The 26300-nt window shown below is 45.6% G+C and overlaps 1 protein-coding gene across 1 annotated transcript; it reads right to left on the bottom strand.

The window, feature by feature from the left end:
- Positions 1-1666: 1666 nt before the first annotated feature.
- rgmd (RGM domain family, member D) lies at positions 1667-24935 on the bottom strand. The gene is made up of 3 exons (XM_080212680.1): positions 24773-24935; positions 23629-24173; positions 1667-2563 (listed from the first exon to the last, which is right to left on the bottom strand). Exons 1-3 carry the CDS (start codon positions 24858-24860, stop codon positions 1904-1906), a joined length of 1293 nt encoding a protein of 430 aa, XP_080068806.1. The 5' UTR covers positions 24861-24935; the 3' UTR covers positions 1667-1903.
- Positions 24936-26300: the final 1365 nt, after the last annotated feature.

The raw sequence follows: 26300 nt of genomic DNA, 5'->3' as shown, positions 1-26300 counted from the left end.
TTTCTGGCCTCAGGTCACTGTCTTGTGGAGTTTGCACATTCTCCCCGTGTCTGCGTGGGTTTCCTCTGGGTGGTCTGGTTTCCTTCCACACTCCAAAGATGTGCAGGTTAGATGGATTGGCTACGCTAAATTGACCCTAGTGTGAGGAATTAGCAGGGTAAATGTGTGGGGTTACAGGAATAGGATCTGGACGGCACTGTGGTCAGTACAGGTAAGTTGGACCAAATGGCCTTTTTCTGCACTGTTCGGGATTCTATGACTAGCTGCGTGAGAAGTTCCTTTTTCTCATGGTTTCTTTGGCAGGCACCTAGGATCGGGTGTCCTCCGATTCCCAGCCCCTCGGCCACAGAGGTTTTCTCTCTCATGTCTTTGGGCAACTCTTGGCTAATCTCAATTTTCTCTGTTCACTCGCAAATTCCAGCAGCTTCTCCACAGAGCCAAGGGGTGATAGAATTACTCACTGGGCTGAATGGCCTTTTTCACCTGACAATGTTTTTAATACCTCAGCTCCATTATTTACAGCTTTAAATTAGGTGCTACGCACCGAAACGAGCGTGGCGATTCTGGCCAACGCTAAAGCCCCAGATGAAGGAATGGCACACAATGTTAAAAACATCAGAGTCAACAGCAGTGCATCAAAAAGAATCAAAGGGTAAATCTGAGCCACTCCTTTAAAGTACGGTTGGTATTGACGAATTAAACTCAGCTCCTCAATTAATTGATGCTTATTCGTATGTTCTGTACTTGCATCACATGTAAAGTTTATTCATTAGTGTCACAAGTAGGCTTACTTTAACACTGCAATGAAGTTACTGTGAAAATCCCCTAGTCGCCACACTCCGGCACCTGTTTGGGTACACTGAGGGAGAATTTAGCATGGTCAATGCACCCTAACCAGCATGTCTTGGGAGGAAACCAGCGCACCCAGAGGAAACCCATGCAGACACTGGGTGAATGTGCAGACTTCACACAGACAGTGGCCCAAGGCAGGATTTGAACCTGGATCCCAGGCGCTGAGAGGCAGCAGTGCTAACCATTGTGCTGCCCGTTAGTGCCAGTTGCAAGAAAACAAAATAAAAAAGTTAAATGTTCAATGTTTATAAAATTAACTCTTAAGGATTTGTCACAAAGTCACATGCAGAGGGGCAGCACAGTGGCACAGGGGTTAGTCCACAGTCTGAAAGATGTGCTGGTGACGTACACTGAGGGAGAGTTTAGCATGACTAGTGTACCTAAACTGGTGCTGGAGTGTGGCGAGTAAGGGATTTTCACAGTAACTTCATTGCAGTGTTAATGTAAGCCTACTCGTGACCAATAAATAAACTTTTACTTTAGCAGGGATAATGTCTTATCCCATCTTTTGAGATAATGTCATGGGATCTTTTACATCCACCCAATTGGACAAATAGGACCTCGCTATAAGATAACATCCACTTGGCAACACCTCCGACAGTGCAGTTCCCTGGGGTGGGGGGACGGTAAAATTCTGACCTACATCTGGTGAATCTAAATCTCAAAGAGAACAGGGGCCCTGACTGGAGATACTGAAGGGCTGGAGTGTGCGGGTAAAAGAACACAGAGATACGACATGGAGACAAATAGAAGTATCTCCTCCAATAGCCTCCTCAACACATGCAGCTGTAAAAATTAAACACAGGACAACCTGTTTAAGCCTTTAGCAGGAGGGATGTTTTAATAGGCAAAAGTTGAGATGCCCATCTGATCACAACTCCGAGAAAAAGGTTTTTAAAAACAGGAGTACACAAAAACTCTAGTTACTAACAAAAGGCTCTCAACATACAATATAACTATATGTACAGGCACTTTACACATCATTTTCACATATATACACTTCAATATATTATTATATAGACAATTTGCAATCTGAGGGTATACACATTCACTACATGAGGGTTAGTACTAAAACAAGACATGCCAAGTAAATGGGGGCTATCTGGCGATGGGCGGGAGCCCCATTTCTGCCCCCCTCAGTCCTGGAGGAGGTGTGCAATTTGAGAACATTGAGGTGCAGTGCTTTCAGGTCCTCCAAGGCTCCGTGGGCAGCCATGGAGAAGGCCGGGTCCCCCGTCGTCAGGAGGTCAAAGACGCAGGAGTGGAAGTAGACGTCCTCCACCTGGAGGATCTCCCGACACTTGGCCGTGGCGCTCTCCACCGTGTACGTCTGCCGGGGCCCCTGCAGCCGGGGGCTGGCCAGCCGCCTGGACAGGGTGTGCTCCTTGATGAGCTCACTCCTGGGGCAGCCGTGGAGGCAGAGCTGCAGGCACACGCTCTCGTCCGCGTAGTTCAAAGTCTCTTCGGGGACCCTGATGGCAAAGGTCAGGTACTTGCCCACCTGGCGCACGATGATGGTGGTGCCAATGTAGCGGGCTTGGATCTCAACCTGGCGGCTGCCAGCTTTCTCAAGTATTCGCAAGCTCTTCTCGCCCTCCCTCTCGCTGCCACTTTTCGTACCATCCACAAAGGCTGATGGGAGGTCATCTGTTGTTGCTTGATAAACCTTCTGCTCTGTGCATCCCTGATAGCTCTTAAATATGATAGTAATCTGTTAAAAGAAAGACAAGAAATACTAAAAGTTAACAATAGAAAGTTTGAGACAACCTTTACCAAAGTGCATCATAAACCGCTTCCTTGGCCCTTTCCATACTCGGGAGAAGAGCTAGTTGGACAGACTATGGGCCGATTGGCCTCCTTGTATACTGCAATATCCTATCATGAGATTCTGAAGTGCTTTACAGTGGCATCATTGGACAAAATGAACACAGAACACAGGTTTACAGCTTGGAAACAGGCCCTGCGGCCTAACTTGTCCATGCTGCTCTTTTTTTTGAAACCTCTAAGCTAATCCCAATTGCCTGCATTTGGCCCATATCCCTCTACACCCATCGTACTTATGTAACTGTCTAAACGCTTTTTAAAAGACAAAATTGTACCCGCCTCTATCATCATCTCTGGCAGCTTGTTCCAGACACTCACCACCCTCTGAAAAAAACTGCCCCTCTGGACACTTCTGTGTCTCTTCCCCTCTCGCCTTAAACCTACACCCTCTAGTTTTAGGCTCCCCTACCTTTGGGAAAAGATATTGACTATCTAGCTGATCTGTGCCCCTCATTATTTTATGGACCTCTATAAGATCATCCCTCAGCCTCTTACGCTCCAGAGAAAAAAGTCCCAGTCTATCCAGCCTCTCCCCACAACTCAATCCATCAAGTCCCAGTAGCACCCTAGTCAATATTTTCTGCACTCTTTCTAGTTTAATAATATCCCTTCTACAATTAGGGTGACCAGAATTGCACCCAGCACTCCAAGTGTGGCCCAACCAATGTCCTGCACAACTTCAATAAGACTTTCCAACTCCTGTATTCAATGTTCTGACTAATGAAACCAAGCGAGCCGAATGCCTTTTTCACCACTCTGTCCACCAGTGACTCCACTTTCAAAGGAGCCAAGAGAAAGTCAAGAAGAGTGGGTTGAACCTGGTCAAAGTTAGTGTTTTGGAGAGACGCGGAGGTGGAAAGTTCTGGGAGAGAATTCCAGAGAATGAGGAGAAGCTGCCAGGTCCCCACCCCAAGGAGAGAACAAAAGAAAAAATGCTGGAAAATCTCAGCAGGTCTGGCAGCATCTGTAAGGAGAGAAAAGAGCTGACGTTTCGAGTCTAGATGACCCTTTGTCAAAGCTGGACTCAAAACATCAGCTCTTTTCTCTCCTTACAGGTGCTGCCAGACCTGCTGAGATTCTCCAGCATTTTCTCTTTTGGTTCCAGTTCCAGCATCTGCAGTAATTTGCCTTTATATACGGTAGCCAGTTGTGGGATTTGGAAAAGGTTTGAGATGTGGATGCAATAGGGGGACATACAGTGACACATCATCACTTGAGGGTGGCCAATTATTTTTTGAGAAATAGGAGCAGAACGGTGTGGAGGTACGTGGGCCAGTTGGCATCTGTAGCAGTCTAAAATATTTATTACAAACAGTGCACCCCTTTGTTAAGCCAATAACCCACCCTGGACCTCTCACCATTCAGTATTCGGTTAGAGTCCTGGAGCGGGGCTTGAACCTATCACTCAGGAAGGAAATGCACCATGAAGGAGCAGCTCCCATTTGGGAATGAGAATGAATGAGTTCAGCCTGAAAAGGAAGCCAGGGGGGTGGATTTCTCAGCTCTTCCTGGACTGGTTCCGTCAAGGGTGCACCCAAGGGTGCCTTGGGTGTCCTGACGGCAGGGGGTGAAGTCAATAGGAAATCCTATCGACTGCGGCAGGACTGGAAGATCAGTGGGCTGGCTGCCTGCCTCCCACCACAGGGAAACATGCTATGAGTTGGTAGGGGTGGGGGAGGGCAGACAATACCAACCTGGATTGCTACCGAGTGCAAAACTTTGTGCGAAAAAAAAAGCAGCAAAACAAGATAATTCCAAAGCGCAAGAGACTGGAGAACATTTTTGGGCTTTTAAAGTAACAATGTTAATGCCCCAACTCTCTTTCGTCACTAACTTCCACACCAACTGAAAACAAAGCTGGTCCGTTAGATTGTGAGGTTTCAGTGGGCAGCAACACCCATGATGTGAGAGAGTGCCAGTCTCACCACAGGAGCCCATTCTGACCAACAACCGCAGTGTCACCCAGAAGGCAGCCCTTCCCCATGGGAGTTCCCGGAGGTTTAATTGGCCAAACCACAAAATCCAGCAAATTGGTTCTATAAATCATCCTCAAATCATAAAATGATTTAAATCATATGAACCATCTCAGTTACTGGCAACAGTCCTGGTCTTTTTATTCATTCATGGGACACGGGCGTCGCTGGCTGGGACAGTATTTATTGCCCATCTCTAATTGCCCGAGGGCAGCTGAGAGTCAACCACAAGGCTGTGGTTTTGGAGCCACATGTAGGCCAGCAGATTCCCCTCCCATTAGTGAACCAGATGGGTTTTTCCGACAATCAACAACCATTTCATGGTCATCAGTAGGCTCTTAATTCCAGATATGGTTTAATGAGTTCAGATTCCACCATCTGCCGTGGTGGGATTTGAACCTAAGTCTTTAGAACATGAGCTGAGTTTCTGGCTCTTTGCTTCTACTCAAGCCTCCTTGCCTCTTTCCTCATCTAAGTCTACCATCGTTAACCTACTATTCCTTTCTCTCCTAGCTCCCTTCAAATGCATCTATTCTACTCAGAATCCCTACAGTGCAGGAGGACCCTAGTGTCAGCGGATTAGCAGGGTAAATATGTGGGGTTACAGGAATAGGGCCTGGGTGGGATTGTGTGGATGAGGCTTGATGGGCCAACTGGCCTCTTCTGCACTACAGGGATTCTACGAACACTGCAATGAGGTACTGGTGAAAATCCCCTAGTCATAGAAAACTACAGCACAAACAGGCCCTTCGGCCCACAAGTTGCACCAATCATATCCCCACCTACCAGGCCTATCTATAACCCTCAATCCCATTAAATCCCATGTACTCATCCAGAAGTCTCTTAAAAGACCCCAACGAGTTCGTCTCCACCACCACCGACGGCAGCCGATTCCACTCACTCACCACCCTCCGAGTGAAAAACTTACCCTTGACATCTCCTCACCTTGGCACCTGTTTGGGTAAACTGAGCCCCAGTTCACTGATAACTTGACGTCCGTGTGAACTAAGGTTCCCTCTTATAAAAGGGGATCACAGTGATTACTAATCGCTTTTTCAAACACCCAACTGGAATGGTGTTAAACCCTCTGGTTTGCCCAACTCGCAATGGGAGACTCCTGAACGTGGCCACATTTGGAAGGGGGAGTCCTGGCTTAAAGTTCAGCATCACGAATAGGCTTACATTAACACAGCAATGAAGTTCCTGTGAAAATCCCCTAGTTGTCACACACTGGTCTCTGTTTGGACACATTGAGGGAGAATTCAGCAGTTTATCAGCATGGCTTTCAGACTGTGGGTGGAAACCGGAGTACCTGAAGGAAACCCACGCAGACACGGGGAGAATGTGCAGACTCCGCACAGGTAGTGAGCCAGGCTGGGAATCGAACCCAGGTCGCTGACACTGTGAGGCAGTAGTGCTAACCGCTGTGCCAATCTATGGGGTTGGAGGAAGAACAGGACCCTGTATTGAACGACAGGCAGGAATAAGTGAAGAAGATGAAATTTGCCCACTCCCGAGATTGCCTGTGGATTAAGTGACTTCAATACAAATTCGGATCACAATGGCATTTAATCAAAGCCTCCTGATGTAGCCCCAGGGCGATTAATTAATGCTCAGGATTAAATATCGCCATTTAATTCCTGAATGACAGCATCACCCGACAAACAAAAACACTGCTGCAGAAAACAGTTTTAGCAACACAATGTGCTGGGAACTCAAGTTTCCAAATGTATTCCTCCGAAGGATTGACTAATTCTTAATCATTGTTGTTGATTTCAGAGTGTGCTATGGGGCCTCGGGCACCATGAACAACTCAATGTTGTTATTAGCCTGCTTGTGAGAACAGATTTCACGGACTTATTCCACGTTTAGAGTGGAGACCAGGCCATTCGGCCCACATGGCACAGCCTAGCATTTATGCTCCACGTGATTCTCCTCATATCCCTCTCACGAGCTCATAGAACCGAATCCCTACAGTGCAGGAGGTCGCTATTCGGTCCATCGAGTCTGCACCGACCACAATCCCACCCAGGCCCTGTCCCCGCAACCCCACCCATTTACCTTACTAACACCCCCCTGACACTAAGGAGAATTTAGCATGGCCAATCAACCTAACCCTCACATCTTTGGTCTGTGGGAGGAAACTGGAGCACCCAGAGGAAACCCATGCAGACACAGGGAGAACGTGCAGGCTCCACGCAGACAGTGACCCAAGCCGGGAATCGAACCCTGGTCCCTGGTGCTGTGAGGCAGCAGTGCTAACCACTGTGACACTGTGCTGCCTCTGACCATGCTTTGCCTTAAATGCAACCATGCTACTTCCTGTGGAAGCAAGCTCTGCATTCTCACCACTCTGGGGACACGAGCCCCTCTGGCAATCCCTTATTTGATTTAATGTTCACCATCTTATCATTTATCATGGTTGCATTGCTACTTCATAGCGCCAGGGACCAAGCTTCAATTCTGGGCTTGGATAAATGTCTGTATGGAGTCTGTACGTTCTCCTCGTGTCCGCGTGGGTTTCCTCCCATAGTCCAAAGATGGGTGGATTAGGTTGATTGGCCATGCTAAATTAAGTTTAAATTACGTTTATTAGTGTCACAAGTAGGCTTACATTAACACTGCAATGAAGTTACTGTGAAAATCCCCTAATCACTCTGGTGCCTATTCGGTGGGGTACACTGAGGGAGAATTTAGTGTGGCCAGTGCACCTAACCAGCACATTTTTGGACTGTGGGAGGAAACCCACGCAGACATGGGGAGAACGTGCAGACTCCACACATTGACATAAGCTGGGAACCGAACCCGGGTCCCTGGATCTGTGAGGCAGCAAATACTAACCACTGTGCCACCCAATATCCTGGATAAGCAGGACATTGCCTTGTGATCAGTCAGCTCAAATGATTGTATGTGGACAAGGCGATCTTTCTGGCTTTACGAGTGTACTTTGTGCAATATTTGGGCAAATCAAGAAGCTATAAGAAAGATTTGCGTTTTTATTCACAACTTCAAACTGGGAAATTCTTCCTCGTCCTTTGAAATAGGGCCACTGGGTCTTTTTACATCCTCTGGGTTCTTCAGAACTGGGGGGTCATAGTGAGGATGAGGGGTAAACCTTTCAGGAATGAGGTGAGGAGAGATTTCTTCACCCAGAGGGTGGCGAACGTGTGGAATTCACCACCACAGGATGTAGTTGAGGCCAAAACATTGTCTGATTTCAAGAGGAAATGATGATGTGGAGATGCCGGCGTTGGATTAGGGTGGGACAGTAAGACGTCTCACAACACCAGGATAAAGTGCAACAGGTTTATTTGGTATCACGAGCTTTGAGCTTCGCTCCTTTGTCAGGTGAGTGGTTTAAGAGGAAACTAAATATAGCTCTTTGGACTAAAGGGAGCAAGGGATAATGGGGTGGAAGGGAGGAATCAGGACATTGAATTTGACAATCGGCCATGATCATAATGACAGCGGAGAATGGTCGAAGGGCTGAATGGCCTACTCCTGCTTCTTTCTAGTTGCTATGCTTCAAACTGAAGCAAAGTCTGTTCTCTTGGGCACATGCTGAAGATCCCATGGCTAAGATGGGTATAGAGGGATATGGGCCAAATGCAGGCAATTGGGGCTAACTTAGTGGTTAAAAACTGGACAGCCTGAACAAGTTAGGCCGAAGGGCCTGTTTCCATGCTGTAAACCTCTATGATTCTAGTGAAACGAGGAAAGGCATTCTCCCTGGTGTTTAACCAATATTTATCCCTCAATTAACAACGCCAAAGCAGATCACCCACCCATTATCACTGCACTGCGTGTGGGAGCTTGCTGTCATGGCTGCCATGTTTCCTACAATTACATTTCAAAATGACTTCATTGGCTGGGACAGTGGGATCCCAGCGGAATGGGATTGACTTCCAAGAGATGAACCAACAGCGCACCCAATCGATGTGCTACTCCTGGGAACGTTACTCAATGCAGACACCATTCTAGGAGCTTCAATGTTTGAAAAGTCTGTTTACTTATAGTTACCACAGAAACCGCTTCAAAGCACCCAAACAACGCATCACGTTACCCAATCAGCAACTATTCTGACCACAGCAAAGCTCCACGGGCAATAATGAGCTGTTTGGACAGGGGATGGGCAGGAGAGTGAGTGAGGGGGACGAACTCCTCACCAATATCCACCAATTCCTTCTGGATTTCAAATAAGGAATTGATTTGATTGCGATGTCACTCCTGTCCAAATAGCTCGCCACCTTTATAACTGGACAGCAGGTACTAGAGGGTGACAGGTGCCACAGGATCACGTGTGATGTTGCTGTTTCTAAAGTGGCACAGCGATTAGCACCACTGCCTCACAGCGCCAGGGAGCTGGGTTTGATTCTGGCCTCAGTCACTGTCCGTGTGGAGTTTGCACATTCTCCCCGTGTCTGTGTGGGTTTTCTCCCACAGGGGTGCAGCGTAGGTGAATTGGCCATGGTAAGTGTGCAGGATAACGGGGATCGGGTGGAGGGGAAGGCCTGGGTGGAATGCTCTTTCGGAGGGTCTATGGGCGCAATGGCCTCTTTCCCCACTGAACAATTCTACAGTTCTAACTTTTGATTGACTGGGGCACGGGGCTACCTCGGAACAGTAAACATGTTCACACACAGGCACTAAATTTTCCACGGGTAACGAATTTGAAAAGTCTGTGAAAAGCCCCAGTGTGCCTCTCCAACCCTCGGCCTGTCTGACACTTGTTATTGCTGGAGTTTAGCCCAACCAGCTAAAAACTAGCAACCGGACCAAGCTGGAATCATGTGTGTGTGTGTGTGCGCGTGTGCGTGTTGGGGGTGGGGTGGGTGGTGGTGGAAGAGAGAGGGGGTGGGGGGGGGGGGGACACTTTAATGATTCACAAATCTTTCCACAAAAGTATGAAATTACAACTATTCCAGTGTCCAACAAACCATCTTCCATGGGAGAGAATGAAAAAACACTTGCTGGGGCTGGAGACAGACAGACAAAGAGAGAGAGAGACAGACAGACAGGCACAGACAAAGAGAGAGACAGACAGACAGACAGGCACAGACAAAGAGGGAAAGAGACAGACACGCACAGTCAAAGAGGGAGCGAGACAGACAGGCACAGACAAAGAGAGAGAGACACAGACACAAAGAGAGAGAGAGACAAAAAGAGAGAGAGACAGACAAAGAGAGAGAGAGAAAAAAGAGTCAACTTGAATTAACTCCAGATAGCTGCCTATCTGATCCAAACACAGAATCTCCATGCAGTCAAACCACTTCCCATTAAATCCCACAGTGCAGAATTCCTGATCCAGCAATGCCTCATTGACACTGAATAATGACTAGTGTTGGCTGAAGTACAGCATCCCCTCAGTCCCAAATAAGGAAGCTTCTACAGAAGCATCTATAGGGGGCACAGGATAACACCACCTCCCCCCCCCCCCCCCCCCGCCCCCCCAACCCCGAGTGCCTCAGGAAGCGTACGAATGGTTGGTGTTGGCTGGGACAGACCTCCTACATAGAGGGTTAGAGAGGGTACACCCAGCTCAGAAGTCCCAACATTTCCCAGAAGGGCAGGCAGCCCTACCAGCAGCATTTGCCAGAGGCAGAGTGTCTACCATGCTGAGAAATGGCCCCATAGCACAAGGAGCACTGTGGGATCTCCTTTATACTGTAGGTTTAGATAGGGGCAACAAATACCTCACCAGGGACACTGTGGCACTGTAGATAGGAGAAATAAATACACAACTAGCGCTAAATAATCCCTGGTCACCCAACTGTTATGTAGGTTTTCAACCAGTCAAATCCCAAGACGAACACACCAGATAGATCCAGCAATTCTTGTATTTGACGTACATTTACCATCTGGGCTGTGGCTGACGGTCATTTCTCTGCTGCTTTTATGAATTCCAAATCGAGGGAAAATGTTTAGCTGGGGCCTAACCAATCCCATTGGATCGCTGAGCGCATTTCCAACACATTCCCATCTCACTCTGGGACCTGAACAGGATTGTGGCGATTTGCCAAACCACTGCAGCAGTGGGCCAGATGCAGCAGAACACTACAGATACCAGCCCCATACCATACACTGACGCCCTGCAGCATCCTGACTGCCAGATCACAATTCCTTTTCAATCATCTATATTATTTCATTAATAACAATAAAATTCCTGTACTTATGATCTCCAGTGATCCAAAGATCACAGATCATAGAATCCCCATAGTGCAGGAAGTGGCCATTCAGCCCATCGAGTCCCCACCGATCACTATCCCCATACATTTACCCTAGCTGGTCCCCCTGAAACTAAGGGGCAATTTAGCATGGCCAATCCACCTAACCCACACACCTTTGGACTGCGGGGAAAAAACTGGAGCACCTGAAGGAAACCCATGCAGACACGGGGAGAATGTGCAAACTCCACCCAGAAACCCAAACCGGGAATTGAACCTGGGTCTCTGGCGTTGAGGCAGCGGTGCTAACCGTGGGGCCACCGTGTCACTCCTGTTCTGCGAGAGATGTGTGCGTTATTTTGATTGGCCATGATAAATTGCCCCTTACTGTCAAGGAGATTAGCAGGGTAAATATACGTGGGTTACAGGGATAGGGTCTGGATGTGATTGTTGTTGGTGCAGGCTTGATGGGCAGAATGGCCTCCTTCTGCACTGTAGGGATTCTACGAATATATGTTGCAGAACATTAATCTAATCGACAATGTCATGAAGCGAGCTAACAAACTTCAGAATTCTACATCCACTCTAAGTTGAGACAGACAGTGTATGATAGCAGAAACATTTGAAAGGACTGGGTAGAATGGGGGCAAACCTTTCCCAGTTGTTAGATCTGGAGGCCACAGAGAATCACTGCAGGATTTAGAAAAGTGCACAGGGGCAAACCGCTTCCGAGATGGGAGGCTCTGAAATTCACATCTGGGACTTCCTGGTTGAAGCAAATCCAAGGTTAGGTTAGGTGGGGTAAGGGGAAAGGATGAAAGGATTTGGGAGCAGGATGGATAAGCATGGTGAATTATTTACCCAAGATCAGGATAAACACCAAAACCGGCTGGGCTGCAGTGCTATCCCTGTTCCACTTCCTGTTATTATAGATTCATAGACGTCCACAGCACAGGAGGCTGCCATTCGGTCCATGTCAAAGAACAAAGATCTGACATCCAGCACTTGGCCCATAGCCCTGAAGGTTTCAGCAGCGCAACTGAATATCGAAACACTTCTTAAATGTAGACTCAACCCTCCATTAGGCAGCGAGTTCCAGGCTCCCATCACCCTCCGAGCGAAGAAGTTTCTCCTCAACTCCTCTTTTAGCCTTTTACCCCTTACCTTGAATCTATGACCCTGGGGTTTTATCCTCGTGTGCCGTACAGGGTTAGACAAGCTGGAAATGGCCATTTCCTGTACCTTCATTTGCAACGGGGGAGACGATGGCCTAGTGATGTTATCGCTCAACTACTAATCCAGAAACTCAGTCTGGGGACCTGGGTTCAAATCCCACCACAGCAGATGGTGGAATTTGAATTCAAATTCAATTTGAATTCTGGAATTAAGAATCTACTGATAACCATGAAACCTTTGTCAATTGTTGAAAAAAAAAATCCATTCACTAATGTCCTTCAGGGAAGGAAATCTGCAGTCCTTACCTGGTCTGGCCTACATGTGGCTCCAGAGTCACGGCAATGTGGTTGATTCAACTGCCTTTCAAGGGCAACAAGGGATGGGCAATAAATGATGGCCAACCAGTGACACCCATAAATGAATAAAAAAACCACCACCTCCCAGAAACACTTGGAAAGCCTTCAATTTATTTTCCTTCATAGCCTGTGGTTTATGAAACACTGGAATGCACTTTTTCCTCTTTATGAATCATGATTTTTAAATTCCTGAAAACCACAGGAGATGGAGAATTAAAGCTTCAAATTTGATGTCGAAAAATTGCATAAAGCAAGCCAATCTTGCCATTAGATTCCAATTACTTATAATCAACATCGTAACCAGTACTTTAACCATCACCAGTCCCCTAGCATTGGTTCCACAGGTCTGTCACCCTCCAACACATTGTCACTTGGGCAGCACGGTGGCACAGTGGTTACCATTGCTGCCTCACAGCACCAGGGAGCTCAGTTCAAATCCAGCCTCCGGCCGCTGTCTGTGCAGAGTCTGCACGTTCTCCCCACGTCTGTACGGGTTTCCTCCAGGAGCTCCTGTTTCCTCCCACAGTCCAAAGATGTGTAGGTTAGATGGCCTCAATAGGCCGAATGGCCTCCTTCTGTTCTGTAGAGATTCTATTCTACGAACCTGACCATTTTTCATCTGTGCTGCATAGATAATGCACTGGGCTATTCAACCATGGAACGTAGTACAGAGCAGCCACGGCATCAGAAACCTTAAAGTGGTTCTTCATCTGACAGTCCATCAAACCAGTTTGCATTTAACTTTTAATTTAAAATTTACACCACCCATAATATTTTGATTTAAAGCAAATTACACTGCACACTACAGTCAAAGACACTAAACTGTATGAATTAAAACTTTAAAAGTTGTTTTCATTCTTTTTTAAAAAAACATCCCGCAGTTTGTTTACGCCTCTCAATTTAAACTCTCAAGAAATGTAAACATATTTATCTCCCCACCCCGTACAACTTTCCAGCATTATAGTTCAAACTGGATTGATCTGCAGTAGACTGTGGTGGCCATTGAGAACATGGTAAGCAATTCCATCCCTTGTAGAAAGTCCAGATATTTGATACGAGGGAATGAGGCTAAAAGCAACATACGGGCACAGAAAATATATTTTTCTTAAAACACACTTGAAAAGGTCCATTAAGAAGCAGAAAACATCTGTGTCCAAACCTTGCCTGGAAAGGACTGAAGTTTGAATGCATTGCCATTTTGCTTCTGGGACCCTCTACATGAATACAGCCTGGATTGAGTGCACTGAGACAGAGATTAGTTCTTAGTGGAGTGAGCGTGGGGCCAACTCCCAATGGATTCGAATCCAGAGCACAAAACTACTTATTCACCACTAATTGGAAGCTCATTTGTGTTACCAATTTAGTACCACAGGGTCCCACGTCCCAATGGGGGGAGAAAAAAATTGGCAAATATCCAGTTTCTGCCTTGACACGGTCGTAAAAAATGCTGCTTCTGTTCGCATGCAGCGTAAGAGGAGAAAGGTTTCAACAGCCTGCCGAAATTCCATCCCCCCACCTCTCACTCGCTCATTAGGGAGACGAGAGATTACAGAGTTGCTTTGGCAACTTCAGACATTAGCCCCCTACCTCCATTTTAAATTTAATTCCAACACCTCTTGTTGATTGCTCCCCCTACTTTTTCCTCACCTTTTCCAAAAGGGAGTGCCTCATTAGTTTGAAAGCCCTATTGCGCCTTTAAACCTCTGTTTATTGTCTCGGAGTTATCTCTTGCATCATCTAGGTCTCCTGCTTCAGCATCCGTGTGTTTGCGTTTCCCCTGTGTTAGGGGGATTCTGTTGCAGCGATCGTTTCAGATTAACTCGTTCTTCAGTTCTGAGACAGGGCAGTACCTGCCTCCTTCCATATTACAGATACTGACTCAACTCTCTTTTGGATTCAAGTAAGTTTCTTTAAAGGAATTTTTCATGCTACACGTAGACAGACTGAGCACACTGCCCAATGTGTAACCACAGAAAGTTAACTCAACCATGACAACTGCAAAAAGGTGTGCCAAGAAAAGGAAAGAATTAGTAGATACCCGGCCCCTCGTTCATTTGAAAAGATCACGGCTGCTTGGGTTGTGGCGTCAATGTTACTTTCCTCATAGAACCCCTACAGTGCAGAAGGAGGCCATTTGGCCCATCGGGTCTGCACCAACTCTCTGAAAAAGTATCTTACCCAGGCCCACCCCCCCACCCCCTCTCCCCTATCCCCATAATCCATGTATTTACCCTTAATCTTGGAGCATTAATGAGCAATTTAGCATGGACAATCCTCCGAACCTGCACATCTTTGGAGTGTGGGAGGAAACAGGCAACACGGTGGCACAGTGGTTAGCACTGCTACCTCACAGCTCCAGGGATCCGAGTTCGATTCCCAGTTTGGGTCACTGTCTGCGTGGAATTTGCATGGGTTTTCTTCAAGTGCTCCGGTTTCCTCGCCGTCCGTAAGACCATAAGACATAGGAGCAGAATTAGGCCACTCAGCCCATTGAATGGCAGAGCGGACTCAATCATGGCTGATATTTTTCTCATCCCCATTCTCTTGCCTTTTCCCTACAAGCCCTGATTCCCTTATTAATCAAGAACCTATTTATCTCTGTCTGAAAGACACTCAATGACCCGGTCTCCACAGCCTCCTGCAGCAAAGAGTTCCTTAGATTCCCCACTCTCTGGCTGAAAAAATTCCTCCTCATTTATTTTAAAGGATTGTCCCTTTAGTCTGCAGTTGTGCCCTCGTGTTCTAGTTTTTCCCTATGTGGAAACATCCTCTCCGTGTCCACTCTATTCAGGCCTCACAGTATTCTGTAAGTTTCAATAAAATACCCCCCCCGGCTCATTCTTCTAGACACCAACGAGTACAGACCCAGAGTCCTCAACTGTTGCGCATACGACAAGCTCTTCATTCCAGGGATCATTCTTGTGAACCTCCTCTGGAACCTTTCCGAGGCCAGCACATGCTTCCTTAGATACGGGGCTCAAAACTGCTCACAGTACTCCAAATGGGGCCTGATCTGAATCTAATACAGCCACAGAAGTGCATCCCTGCTTTTGTACTCTAGTCCTCTTGACATGAATGCAATCATTGCATTTGCCTTCCCAACTGCCGACTGAACCTGCACATCAATGTTAAGGAAATCTTGAACAATGACTCCGAAGTCCCTTTGTGTTTCTGATTTCCAAAACGTTTTTCCCATTTAGAATCTCTCCTTCCAAAGTGCATAAGCTTGCACTTTTCCACATTGTATTCCATCTACCAGTTCTTTGCCCACTCTCCTAACCTGTCCAAGTCCTTCCGCAGCCCCCCTGCTTCCTCAATACTACCAGTCCCTCTACATATCTTTGTATCATCTGCAAACTTAGCAACAGTGTCTTCAATTCCTTCCTCTAAATCATTATGGATATTGGGAAAATTTGTGGTCCCAGCATTGACCCCTGAGGCACACCACTAGTCAATGGCGGTCATCCTGAGAAAGACTCCTTTATCCCAATCTCTGCCTTTTGTCAGCCAGCCAATCCCCTATCCATGCCAGGATCTTACCCTGGGTTCTTAACTTATTTAAGTCTCCTATGTGGCACCTTGTCAAAGGCCTTCTGGAAATCTAAATAAATCATGTCCACTGGTTCCCCTTTAACTAACGTCCTTGTTACCCCCTCAATGAACTCTCACAGATTTGTCAGACGTGACCTCCCCTTGACGACTCACGCTAACTCAGCCCTCAGAAGGCTTGCTGGTTAGGTGCACTGGCCATGCTAAATTCTCCCTCAGTGCACCTGAACAAATTTTGCCTAACTCAGCATTGAGAATATTTAATGGCCCTGTTGCCACTGTGCTCCGAGGAAGAAATCTCCAGACTAACAACCTTCAAGATATATAAAAAATTCTCATCTCCACCTTCATTCTGAATGGTGCCGCCCCCCCCCACCCCCTCCCCCCCAAATTCTGATCTCTCCTGAGAGAGGAAAGAGCATCCCTTTAGCATCCACCCTGTCCAAACCCACCACCCACAAACCACACCCATACATTCCAATATAATCACATCTTATTCTTCTAAAACTCCAATGGATACAGGCCCAACCTGTCCAATGAACCTTTCCTGCAATTATATCCTTCAAGGTAACCAAAACTGTACGCAGCACTCCAGATGTAGGTCTCACCAGTGCCCTGTACAGCTACAGCAGAAATTCCCCTTGTAATAAACAACACTCTGTATGCCTTCCTAATCCTTGCTGCACACTAACTTTGAGATTTATGTACCAGGATACTCTAGTACTTTTGTTCAGCAATCTCTCTCCGTTTCTATTCTTCCTGCCAAAGCAAACAGGTTCTTCCTCTTCTTCAAAGAAGGGATTTACCGGTCTTAGCCAATGTTTGCAAGATTGTTTTGTGTTCCAGCTGCTGTGTAATCAAGTTCCGCACATCTGGGCATTGCTGCCACTTGCCAATATGGAAGTGCAAATGAAGAGGAACAGCCCGCAATGTGACCCATTCACTGGGGGTGAGTGGAATCAGAAGCAGTGTACAGACAGGGATTTGGGTGGATCGACAATACCACTGGCCCGTTAAATCTCGGTTTGTTGGTATGGCTCTTACTCCGACCAAAACACAAAAAGCTACAAGGGATTGTGAATGTAGCCCAATCCATCACTCAAACCAGCCTCCCATCCATTGACCCCGTCAACACCTCCCACTGACTCAAAAGCAGCCAACAGAAACAAGGACCCTACACACCCCGAACATTCTCTCTTCCATCGGGAAAAAGATACAAAAGTCTGAGGTCACGTACCAACTGACTCAAGAACAGCTTCTTCCCTGCTGCCATCAGGCTTTTGAATGGACCTATCTTACATTAAGTTGATCTTTCTCTTCACCCTAGCTATGACTGTAACACTACATTCTGCACCCTCTCCTTTCTTTCTCTGTACTCTGTGAATGGTATGCTGTCTGTATAGTGCACAAGCAACAATACTTTTCTCTGTATACCAACATGTGAGAATAATAAATCAAATCAATACACATCTTGGATGAAAACAGAAAATGCTGGAAAATCTCAGCAGATCTGACAGCATCTGAGAGGAGAGAATAGAGCCAACGTTTCAAATCTAGATCACCTTGTGTCAAGAGCAGCGTTGGGGGGTCATCTAGATTCAAAGTGTTGGCTCTATTCTCTCTCCTCACAAATGCTGTCAGACCTGCTGAGATTTTCCAGTATTTTCTGTTTTAGTTTCAGTTTCCAGCATCCTTGACATTTTGTATTTATCACATCTGGGATGCACTCCATTCCCAAATTGCACCCACTTGGAAATACAACCTGCTGTTCCTACATTGGCACCCTTAGATCTTCTAGTGTCAGTCAGCAACTAAGTGGTTATAGTAGATGGTTTCCTCCCAGTCAATTGCCTTCTTTCTGCTAATCTCCTCTCTACCCCAATCCCCAGCCTTGATTCCTGGGTAGTGATTACAGACCACTTGTACGATCTCCCCAGTCTACTCCCAAAAAGATCCATCTGCTTCCACCCAGCTCCAGGATATGCCCAACAACCTAAATTTATTGGAAGTTGTACAGCCAGAGGTGGTTAGCCTTGAGAGAGGAGAGACACCTTAGAAAAAAAGTTAATTTGTCTCAGAGGAGCCAATAACTCAAGAGAAAATACAATACTGTGCCTGCTGAAAGCAGAGAATTTTCTAAGTTGATTATTGTCATGTATTGGGTATACAAAGAAGAGTATTATTTCTTGCACGCGATACAAAGCATACCATTCATACAGAAAGAAAGGGGAGAGTGCAGAATGTAGTGTTACAGTCATAGCTAGGCTGTAGAGAAAGATCAACTTAGTGTGAGATAGGTCCCTTCAAAAGTCTGACAGCAGCAGGGAAGAATCTGTTCTTGAGTCGGTTTGTACTTGATCTCAAACTTTGGTATCATTTTCTCAACAGAAGGAGGTGGAAGAGGAAGTGTCCAGGGTGTGTGGAGTCTTTGATTATACTGGCTGCTTTGCGGAGGCAGCAAGTGTAGAAGAGCCAATGGATGGGGCTACATTCACAACCCTGTGTATTTCTTGTGATCCTGAGCAGAGAAGGAGCCATACAAAACTGTGATACCAATCAGAAAGGATGCTTTCTATGGTGTATCTGCTCAAGTCAGCCAAAACTATTTAGTAAAGCTCGCTCTCCACAATACATGTAAACTCTGCTATATACACACGTGTTCCATGCTAGAATATAAAAAGTCCTTTGGTTTCAGTGTATATGGATGCCAAGGTAACTAGGGTTAATTATAACCAAGCTGATCAGATATCTGCTGCAATCAATGATATAGTTTGTGGACAAATTGTCAATTAAATCCAGCACACTCCTCAAAAATACTTTCATCTTCACTACGCAAAAACACCATCATTAGTTTCAAGAACAGTGGGACCAATGCTAAACTCCAGGTTGTACAGAGTTGCCATCTTCTAGAATCAGTCTCCTCGAACTCCATTCCAATTTCTCCGATCCAATTCAACTCAAGCCATGAATGACATTAATTTGACCCACTGTTGGCACCCCGGACATATTCTCTGCTACCCTTTTCCACGAAAAAGATACAAAAGTCTGAGGTCACGTACCAACCAACTCAAGAACAGCTTCTTCCCTGCTGCCATCAGGATTTTGAATGGACCTACTTTGCATTAAGTTGATCTTTCTCTTCACCGTAGCTGTGACTGTAATGCTACATTCTGCACTCTCTCCTTTCCTTCTCTATCAACGGTACACTTTGTCTGTATAGTGCAACAATGTATCCCAATACATGTGACAAAATAAATGAAATCAAAAATCAAACTCCACGTACCAACTTTTGGAAGTCCTTCCTTAAACTATAGTTGTTCATGGAACCATAGAATTCCTCCTGTACAGAGAAGGCCATTTGGACCATTGAGACTGCAGTGACTCAAGTTCTTTCCTGAAGCCTGGCCCCCAACCAAGATTTTCCACGTTAAAAAAGTTGTTTGGGATATGTTTCCACATTAAAAAAGGTTGCTATATAAAGTTGCTGTTGGTATTGTTTGTATGGTCTGTGTCTGCATCTATGTACCCTCAACTAAGTGTTAGTTTTTTGCCTCCTTTGTGGCAGTTTGGGGCCAAGAATAATAGGTTGGAGCTGAAATTCAGCTCCATTCAGCTGATGAGTTGGGTCCACCAAATGGTAACTGGATGGACTGAATGGCCTCTTTCCATTCTGTTTGATGTCTCTTCCCAACCACTTACTCTTTTACCCCAAGGAAATCTGCTGTCCTTACCTGGTCTGGTCTAGAGATGCCCACAACTGCCTTTGGGCAACTGGGGATGGGCAATAAATACTGGCCAGCCAGCGATGCCCATATCCCACAAATGAATAAAACACATCCACAGTGAAAAGCAGAGAAGTTACCCTCCAGAAACCTCCCCTTTAATTTCAGATGCCTCCGTATTATGCCAGACTGGTTCAAATGATTTCTCTCTTGCCCTGGAGTCAAACGGTCCCTCTAAAATTATATGTGTTATCCAATAATTAAAGGGAAGATTACTTTGCTTATTAAATGGACCCCAGGTGCTGAAATCTCCTCCCCAAGCCACTCCACCTCGCTCCTCTCCTTTTAAGAAGTTTCTCAGCAGCTACCTCTCTGACCAAGGTGTGAACTGTTTTACGAGATTGATAATTAGATAGATGGCACATCAAAAACTACAATCATAGCAATCACCACTAAAGGTGGATCAAACCTCCTGGGTAGAACTCAACACTGTTTCAAAAGTACCATTTCACAATAGCATAAATCATTTACTTTTTGTGGCCCCCAATTATGAGACATTTTTACAAATTAGTCACATTTACAAATCCCTTCTATAAACAAAATGATTTTATTCAAATCAGGCATTTAATATAAAGCACTTCTCAAACGCTAATTTTCTATAAAATAGCCCCATTGTTAAAACTTCATTAGTCAGGCTATTGCTAAACGTTACTCCTTCAGTGACTTCTCTTCCCCACTTGACAAAGCCTCTTGCTAATAATATCCCCCAAGAAAATTTAAATTCAACGTTCCAGTATTTTTCAAAATATGCGGTGGGGAAAGAAATGGGAGATATGGTGGCAGAGTGTTTAGCACTGCTGTCTCACAGCATCTAGTACTGCTGCCTCACAGTGCCAGGAACCCAGGTTCAATTCTGGCAATGGTTGACTGCCTGTGTGGAGTTTGCACATTCTCCCCGTGTCTGCGTGGGTTTCCTCCGTATGCTCCGATTTCCTCCCACACTCCAAAGATGTGGTGGTTAGGTGGATTGTGCGTGCTAAATTGTCCCTTAGCATCAGGGAGACTTGCAGAGTAAACACATGGAGTTTCGGTAACAGGGTCTGGGTGGCATTGTTGTTGGTGCAGGCTTGATAGACCAAATGACCGCTTTCTGCGCTGTAGGGATTCTATGATTTCAGAGAATGGGAAAGATTTTGTCAAATCTATCTCAGGACTCTTGCGCTCCAAGGACTATCCTATCTGATAATCTTCAGTCAGTCTGAAGGGGAACACAGATCCCCAGAAACTATATCGAATTATAGGAGACTACAATGTTAACTTATTCAGTCTCTCCTCATATGACAGACCCGCCATCCCAGCCTGGTAAACACTTGCTGTACTCCCTCTATAGTAAGGACATCCTGTCTCAGATATGGAGACCAAAACTGACCAATACTCAGGGTGTGGCCTCACCTGTGTAACTTAAAAAAAGTTGTAAGACGTCAATAAAAGAGGATAAAAACATGTCACACTCGCTGGTGTAAAAACCCAAACACATCGATGCTGAACCTGGAATGAAGTACCTTACAAGTATCTTTGAACTGTTTTTAAATCATCAGAGCAGGATAGTTTTAAGATTGCATTTGTAACTATTTTCAAGAATTGTTTATGGCTAAATTGCTGCGGGAAAAGAACGCTTCACATTTCCAATTCTCAGGCAGAACCTCAAATTGGAACCGTTACTTCCCTGGCTTCTCTAAGTCCTCGGGTTTAGATAGGGACTAGTTGTATTTGCCGCTGCCTCCCATGGCAACCACGCTTTGCTGGGAGCAAGTCTCCTGACGTAATTTAAAAGTTACAAAGCGTGTAGAACAAACTGTGTCCACATCAGTGGGTTAAGTGGCATAGGAACTGCAGTCATTTGCTGTTTGAATAATAAGTGTTTTCTTCAAAAAGCCCATCACAACCCTTTGCAGTTTAGCTTCAGTACAAGGTCACAGTTTCAATTAAAGCTTCAAGATTACAGTTCTGTTAGCTGTTTTGTCACATTTTTGAATGATAACAGGTGGTGGGGATAAGACAGCCAAAGAGAATCAAGCCCACTGCAAGAGTCATTTGTTCAGATACAAAGTGAAAACGTATTTAAGACAGTGTCTTAAAATCTGCACAGTACGGAAAAGGCCACTCAGCCCATCAAGTCTGTACCGACCACAATCTCACCCAGGCCCTATTCCCGTAATCCCACACAAATTTACCCAAGTTAGTTCACCGATACTAGGGTCAATTTAGCATGGCCAATCAATGTAACGCGCACATCTTTGGAGTGTGGAAGGTAAGCGGAACACTCGGAGGAAACCCACGCAGACACGGGGAGAACATGCAACCTCCACACAGACAGACAGTGAACACGGGTCCCTGGCACTGTGAGACAGCAGCGCTAAACCACTGTGCCACCGTGCTTTAGGCAAATTCTCAACAATAAATAGCTGTTTAAAAGGTTGGGCAAATGAAATCTAATTAGTTTCTCAGGACTTCTCAAATACACAACCTTCAAAAACAATTCTGGATTAATTTTCCCACAAAAAAATTAGAATCAACACCGAAGGTAACTTGAAATGCAGAATCTTGAACAAGTTGCAATTATGGTCAAAAGAGGGTGACTTTTTTGACAAGAATTATTTAACACAACAGGGTTAATATTCAAAAGCTAGATGCTAAAATTGACAAGAGGGGAAAAGTGAAAAATCTAATCTCTTCCCAATTCTATTCTGCTCAGGGATACAACTGTTGATATTTTCCCTCCCCCGCCTCAGCAGAACCACACACCACAGAAGACTATTTGTCCCTTTGTGTGCTGTGATAGCCCTTCCGTAAAAGCTGTTCTATTAGCTCCAACCTCTAAGCCCACCTCGGTCCTGCAATCCTCTCTCACAAGTTTCAGTCCCTTTGAAAAGTTGCTTATGATCTGGATCCCATCATTTTCAGATGACTATAACTTCACCATGTAAAAAAGACACAAATCATTCTGCCCTCCACCCACCACCAATCATGGGGGCTATTTCTAACTCACTGTATTACTGTCACATGTATTGGGATATAGTGGACTGTATTGTGCGCTATATAAACAAAGCATACCATTCCTAGAATACAGTAAAAAGTCTGACAACACCAGGTTTTAGTCCAACCTATTTATTTGATAATATACTCACAAGCTTGTGAGTATTACGCTTGTTTACGCCAGTCCAACGCCGGCATACCCACATCATTCCTAGAATACACAGGGGAGAAAGGAAGGAGAGGGTGCAGAATGTAGTGTTACAGTCACAGCTAGGGTGTAGCGAAAGATCAGCTTAATACATGCTGACGGCAGCAGGGAAGAAGCTGTTCTTTTGCCAATTAACCCATGTCCTCGGGATACATGATCCCAAACTTATTCAGTAGAGGGCAGTCTTAATCCATTCCTTTGGTAACAAAGCAATGTGGGAAAGGAAAAGAAATGTGTTTTTTTTGGTGGGAGAAGGAGGGAAGGTGTTAGTGGTGGAAAAAAATGTTTGATTGTTTTTGCAGATACACATTTACACAGTTACCTTGCTGGTGGCTGTATGCTTTTTGCTGACACATTTACACACACACACACAGCTACCAGCAGGGTACTGTGTATGTTTTTTTGTAGCCACAGTTACACACAGTTACCTTGCTAGTGATTGTATTTTTTTTTACACACACACTGGTGACTTTTTTTGAAGGCACATTTACACACACACAGTTATCTTGCTGGTAGCTATATATTTTTTTGCAGACACAGTTTTACACACACACACAGTGTTTTTGTGTGGTTTTTTTGCATATTTACACACAAAGTTACCTTGCTGGTGGCTGTATGTTTTTGCACACACACATACTATTTTTTGTAGACACATTTATACACACATACAGTTACCTTGCTAGTGGCTATGGGTTTTTTTTGCATATTTACAGTTACCTTGTTAGTGGCTATGGGTATGTTTTTGCATATTTACACACACACAGTTACCTTGCTGGTGGCTGTAGCGCTGGAGCCTTCCACCACTGGCACATTGGTGACCTGGACAGACAGGTAGTCATTGTCGATCAGGGGCCAGGCTCCTTCTACCTTGCAGGTCTGAAACTCGTCCCGAAACGTCCTGAGATGCGGGTCGCCAAACAAGCCACAGTGTGCAAACTCGGGCGGCTGCCCGCCCTCCTCCCGCAGCGAGTTGGCCTTGCTGCGGAAGCTGCAGAGCTCGGAGGCCGGGCTCCGCTCCGTGGCCGCCGGCTTGACCGGGGCCGTGGGTCCCGTCTTGGAGCAGTTATGCTGCAGCATCAGGTCATTGATGCCCAGCACGGCCGAGTGGTAGACCAGGTCCCCCCGGCAGTACTTGGCCGTCTTCTTGGTGCATTGCGAGTAAGCTCGCAGAGCGATGCAGAAATCTCCACCGTTCCCTCCGCCAGCACCTCCACCTCCTCCTCCCTCCGCTTCCTCCTGCAATCCAATCCCCGGAGAAGTGGCAGCCACAAACTCGGCGTTACATCTCTGGATCCTACACTGCTGGCAATGTACTGCGAGCAGCAAAGAAGAGAGTTAGCAAAAAGAAACATCTTAACTGGAGGTGGCAAAGTTTCATAAACATTTGTTTTTAAAAGAAAGATTTCTGCAAACTTTAAACTCCCCTTTTCAAATACTCCAGAAACTTTAAACTCCCCTTTTCAAACACGTCTACAAACTTTAAACCATTTTCAAATACAAACTTTAATTCTGCAAACTTTTTTTTCAAAGATTCCTACAAACTACAAATTCATTTTTGAAGTTTGTAGAATTCTTTTTAAACTCATTTCGAAAGATTTCAACAAACTTTTTTTAAAAAAACTCATTTAACATCTAACTCCAAGCTCCTAAAACAAAAAGGACTTCCACAAATTCAGTATGTTTTTAAAAATTTCTCCAAACCCCAACTAGAAATCCACAACCCCCCAACTCTTTGAAACTTCTGCAGGTTCTGTTACTTTTGAGAAGCCTGCAGATTTTAGGGAACTTTTTTTTTTAAAAAGAGAAAACAAGTTTTGCCAATGTGCTGCAAATCGTTTGCCAAAGTCCTCAACTTTTTTTTAAAATCGCGCGACAAGAGAGAGAAAACAAAGTTTTCTTGTCGTAGTTTTACCTGAATTCAGACACAGGGAGAAAATGAGCATGGTGAAAAAAGACGAGAAGAGTTTTTTAACCAAAGGGTGGCGGTTTCCTTTCCCCATACCAAGCCATCCAGCGCAGCTTGAGTCTATCGACTGCTTGGCAAAGTGAACGGCACCCGTTCTGTGAAGAAGAAAAGTTCAAGAATGTCAGCCCCAACCTGTCGCTCAAAGGTCCCGGGACCACCCCCAACCTGCAGGGCCTGCCTGACAGACACCCAGCCCAGCAAATCACAGAGAGCAGGGAATCCCACCGTTAAAGGGGAGGGCCAGGACATTTCAAATTGTGGGCGGACAGAAAAAGAAAAGCAATGCTTCTCTCGGCTTAACCACTCCTGTTTAGGATTGCTTGGAAATTGGAATGGATCCTGCGCTTTGGGGCGGCATGGTGGCACAGTGGTTAGCACTGCTGCCCCACGGCGCTAGGGACCTGGGTTCCTGTCCTGGCCTCGGTTTGTGTGGAGTCTGCATGTTCTCCCCATGTCTGCGTGGGTTTCTTCCGGGTGCTCCAGTTTCCTCTCTCAGTCTGAAAGACATGCTGGTTAGGCGCATTGGCCAGGCTAAATTCTCCCTCAGTGTGCCCAAACAGGTACCAAACAGGCAACTAGGGAATGTTCACAGTAACTCCATTGCGATGTAAATGTAAGCCTACTTGTGACACTAATAAATAAACTTTAAAAGTTTTAAAACAAGAAAGCTAGCTGAAAATGGACTTGATGAAAACCACAAAACATGATCCCTGCTGCCATCAGACTTTTGAATGGACCTACCTCGCACTAAGTTGATCTTTCTCTGCACCCTAGCTATAACACTACATGCTGCACCCTCTCCTTTACTTCTCTATAAATGGTATACTTTGCCTGTTCTGTGTGCAAGAACAATGCTTTTCACTGTATACTAATACATGTGACTCCGAAGCTGCACGGATTAGGTGGATTGGCCATGCTAAATTGCCCCTTAGCATCAAAGTGACTAGCAACGGAAAATGCATGGGGGTCATGGGGATAGGGCCTGAGTGGGATTGTGGCCAAATGGCCTCTTTCTGCACTTTAGGATTCTTTGATTGGATTTGATTTATTATTGTCACATGTATTAACATAAAATGAAAAGTATCGTTTCTTGTGTGCTATAAAGACAAAGCATTCTGTTCATAGAGAAGGAGAGAGTGCAGAATGTAGTGTTACAGTCACAGCTAGGGTGTAAAGGAACATAGAACATAGAACACTACAGCACAAACAGGCCCTTCAGCCCACAAGTTGCGCCAATCACATCTATACCTACTAAGCCATAGACCTATCTATAACCCCCAATCCCATTAGATCCCATATACTCATCCAGAAGTCTTTTAAAAGACCCCAGCGAGTTCGCCTCTACCGCCACCAACGGCAGCTGATTCCATTCACTCACTACCCTCTCAGTGAAAAACTTACCGCTAACATCTCCTCTGTACTTGCTTCCCTGCACCTTAAATCTGTGTCCTCTCGTAGTGACCATTTCAGCCCG

This window comes from Carcharhinus amblyrhynchos, chromosome 26 (genome assembly GCF_965287045.1).
Source record: "Carcharhinus amblyrhynchos chromosome 26, sCarAmb.v2.hapA, whole genome shotgun sequence".
NCBI classification, from domain to species: Eukaryota; Metazoa; Chordata; class Chondrichthyes; order Carcharhiniformes; family Carcharhinidae; genus Carcharhinus; species Carcharhinus amblyrhynchos.
The sequence above is the reverse complement of the archived record's forward strand: the minus strand, read 5'-3'. Positions and strand labels throughout refer to the sequence as shown.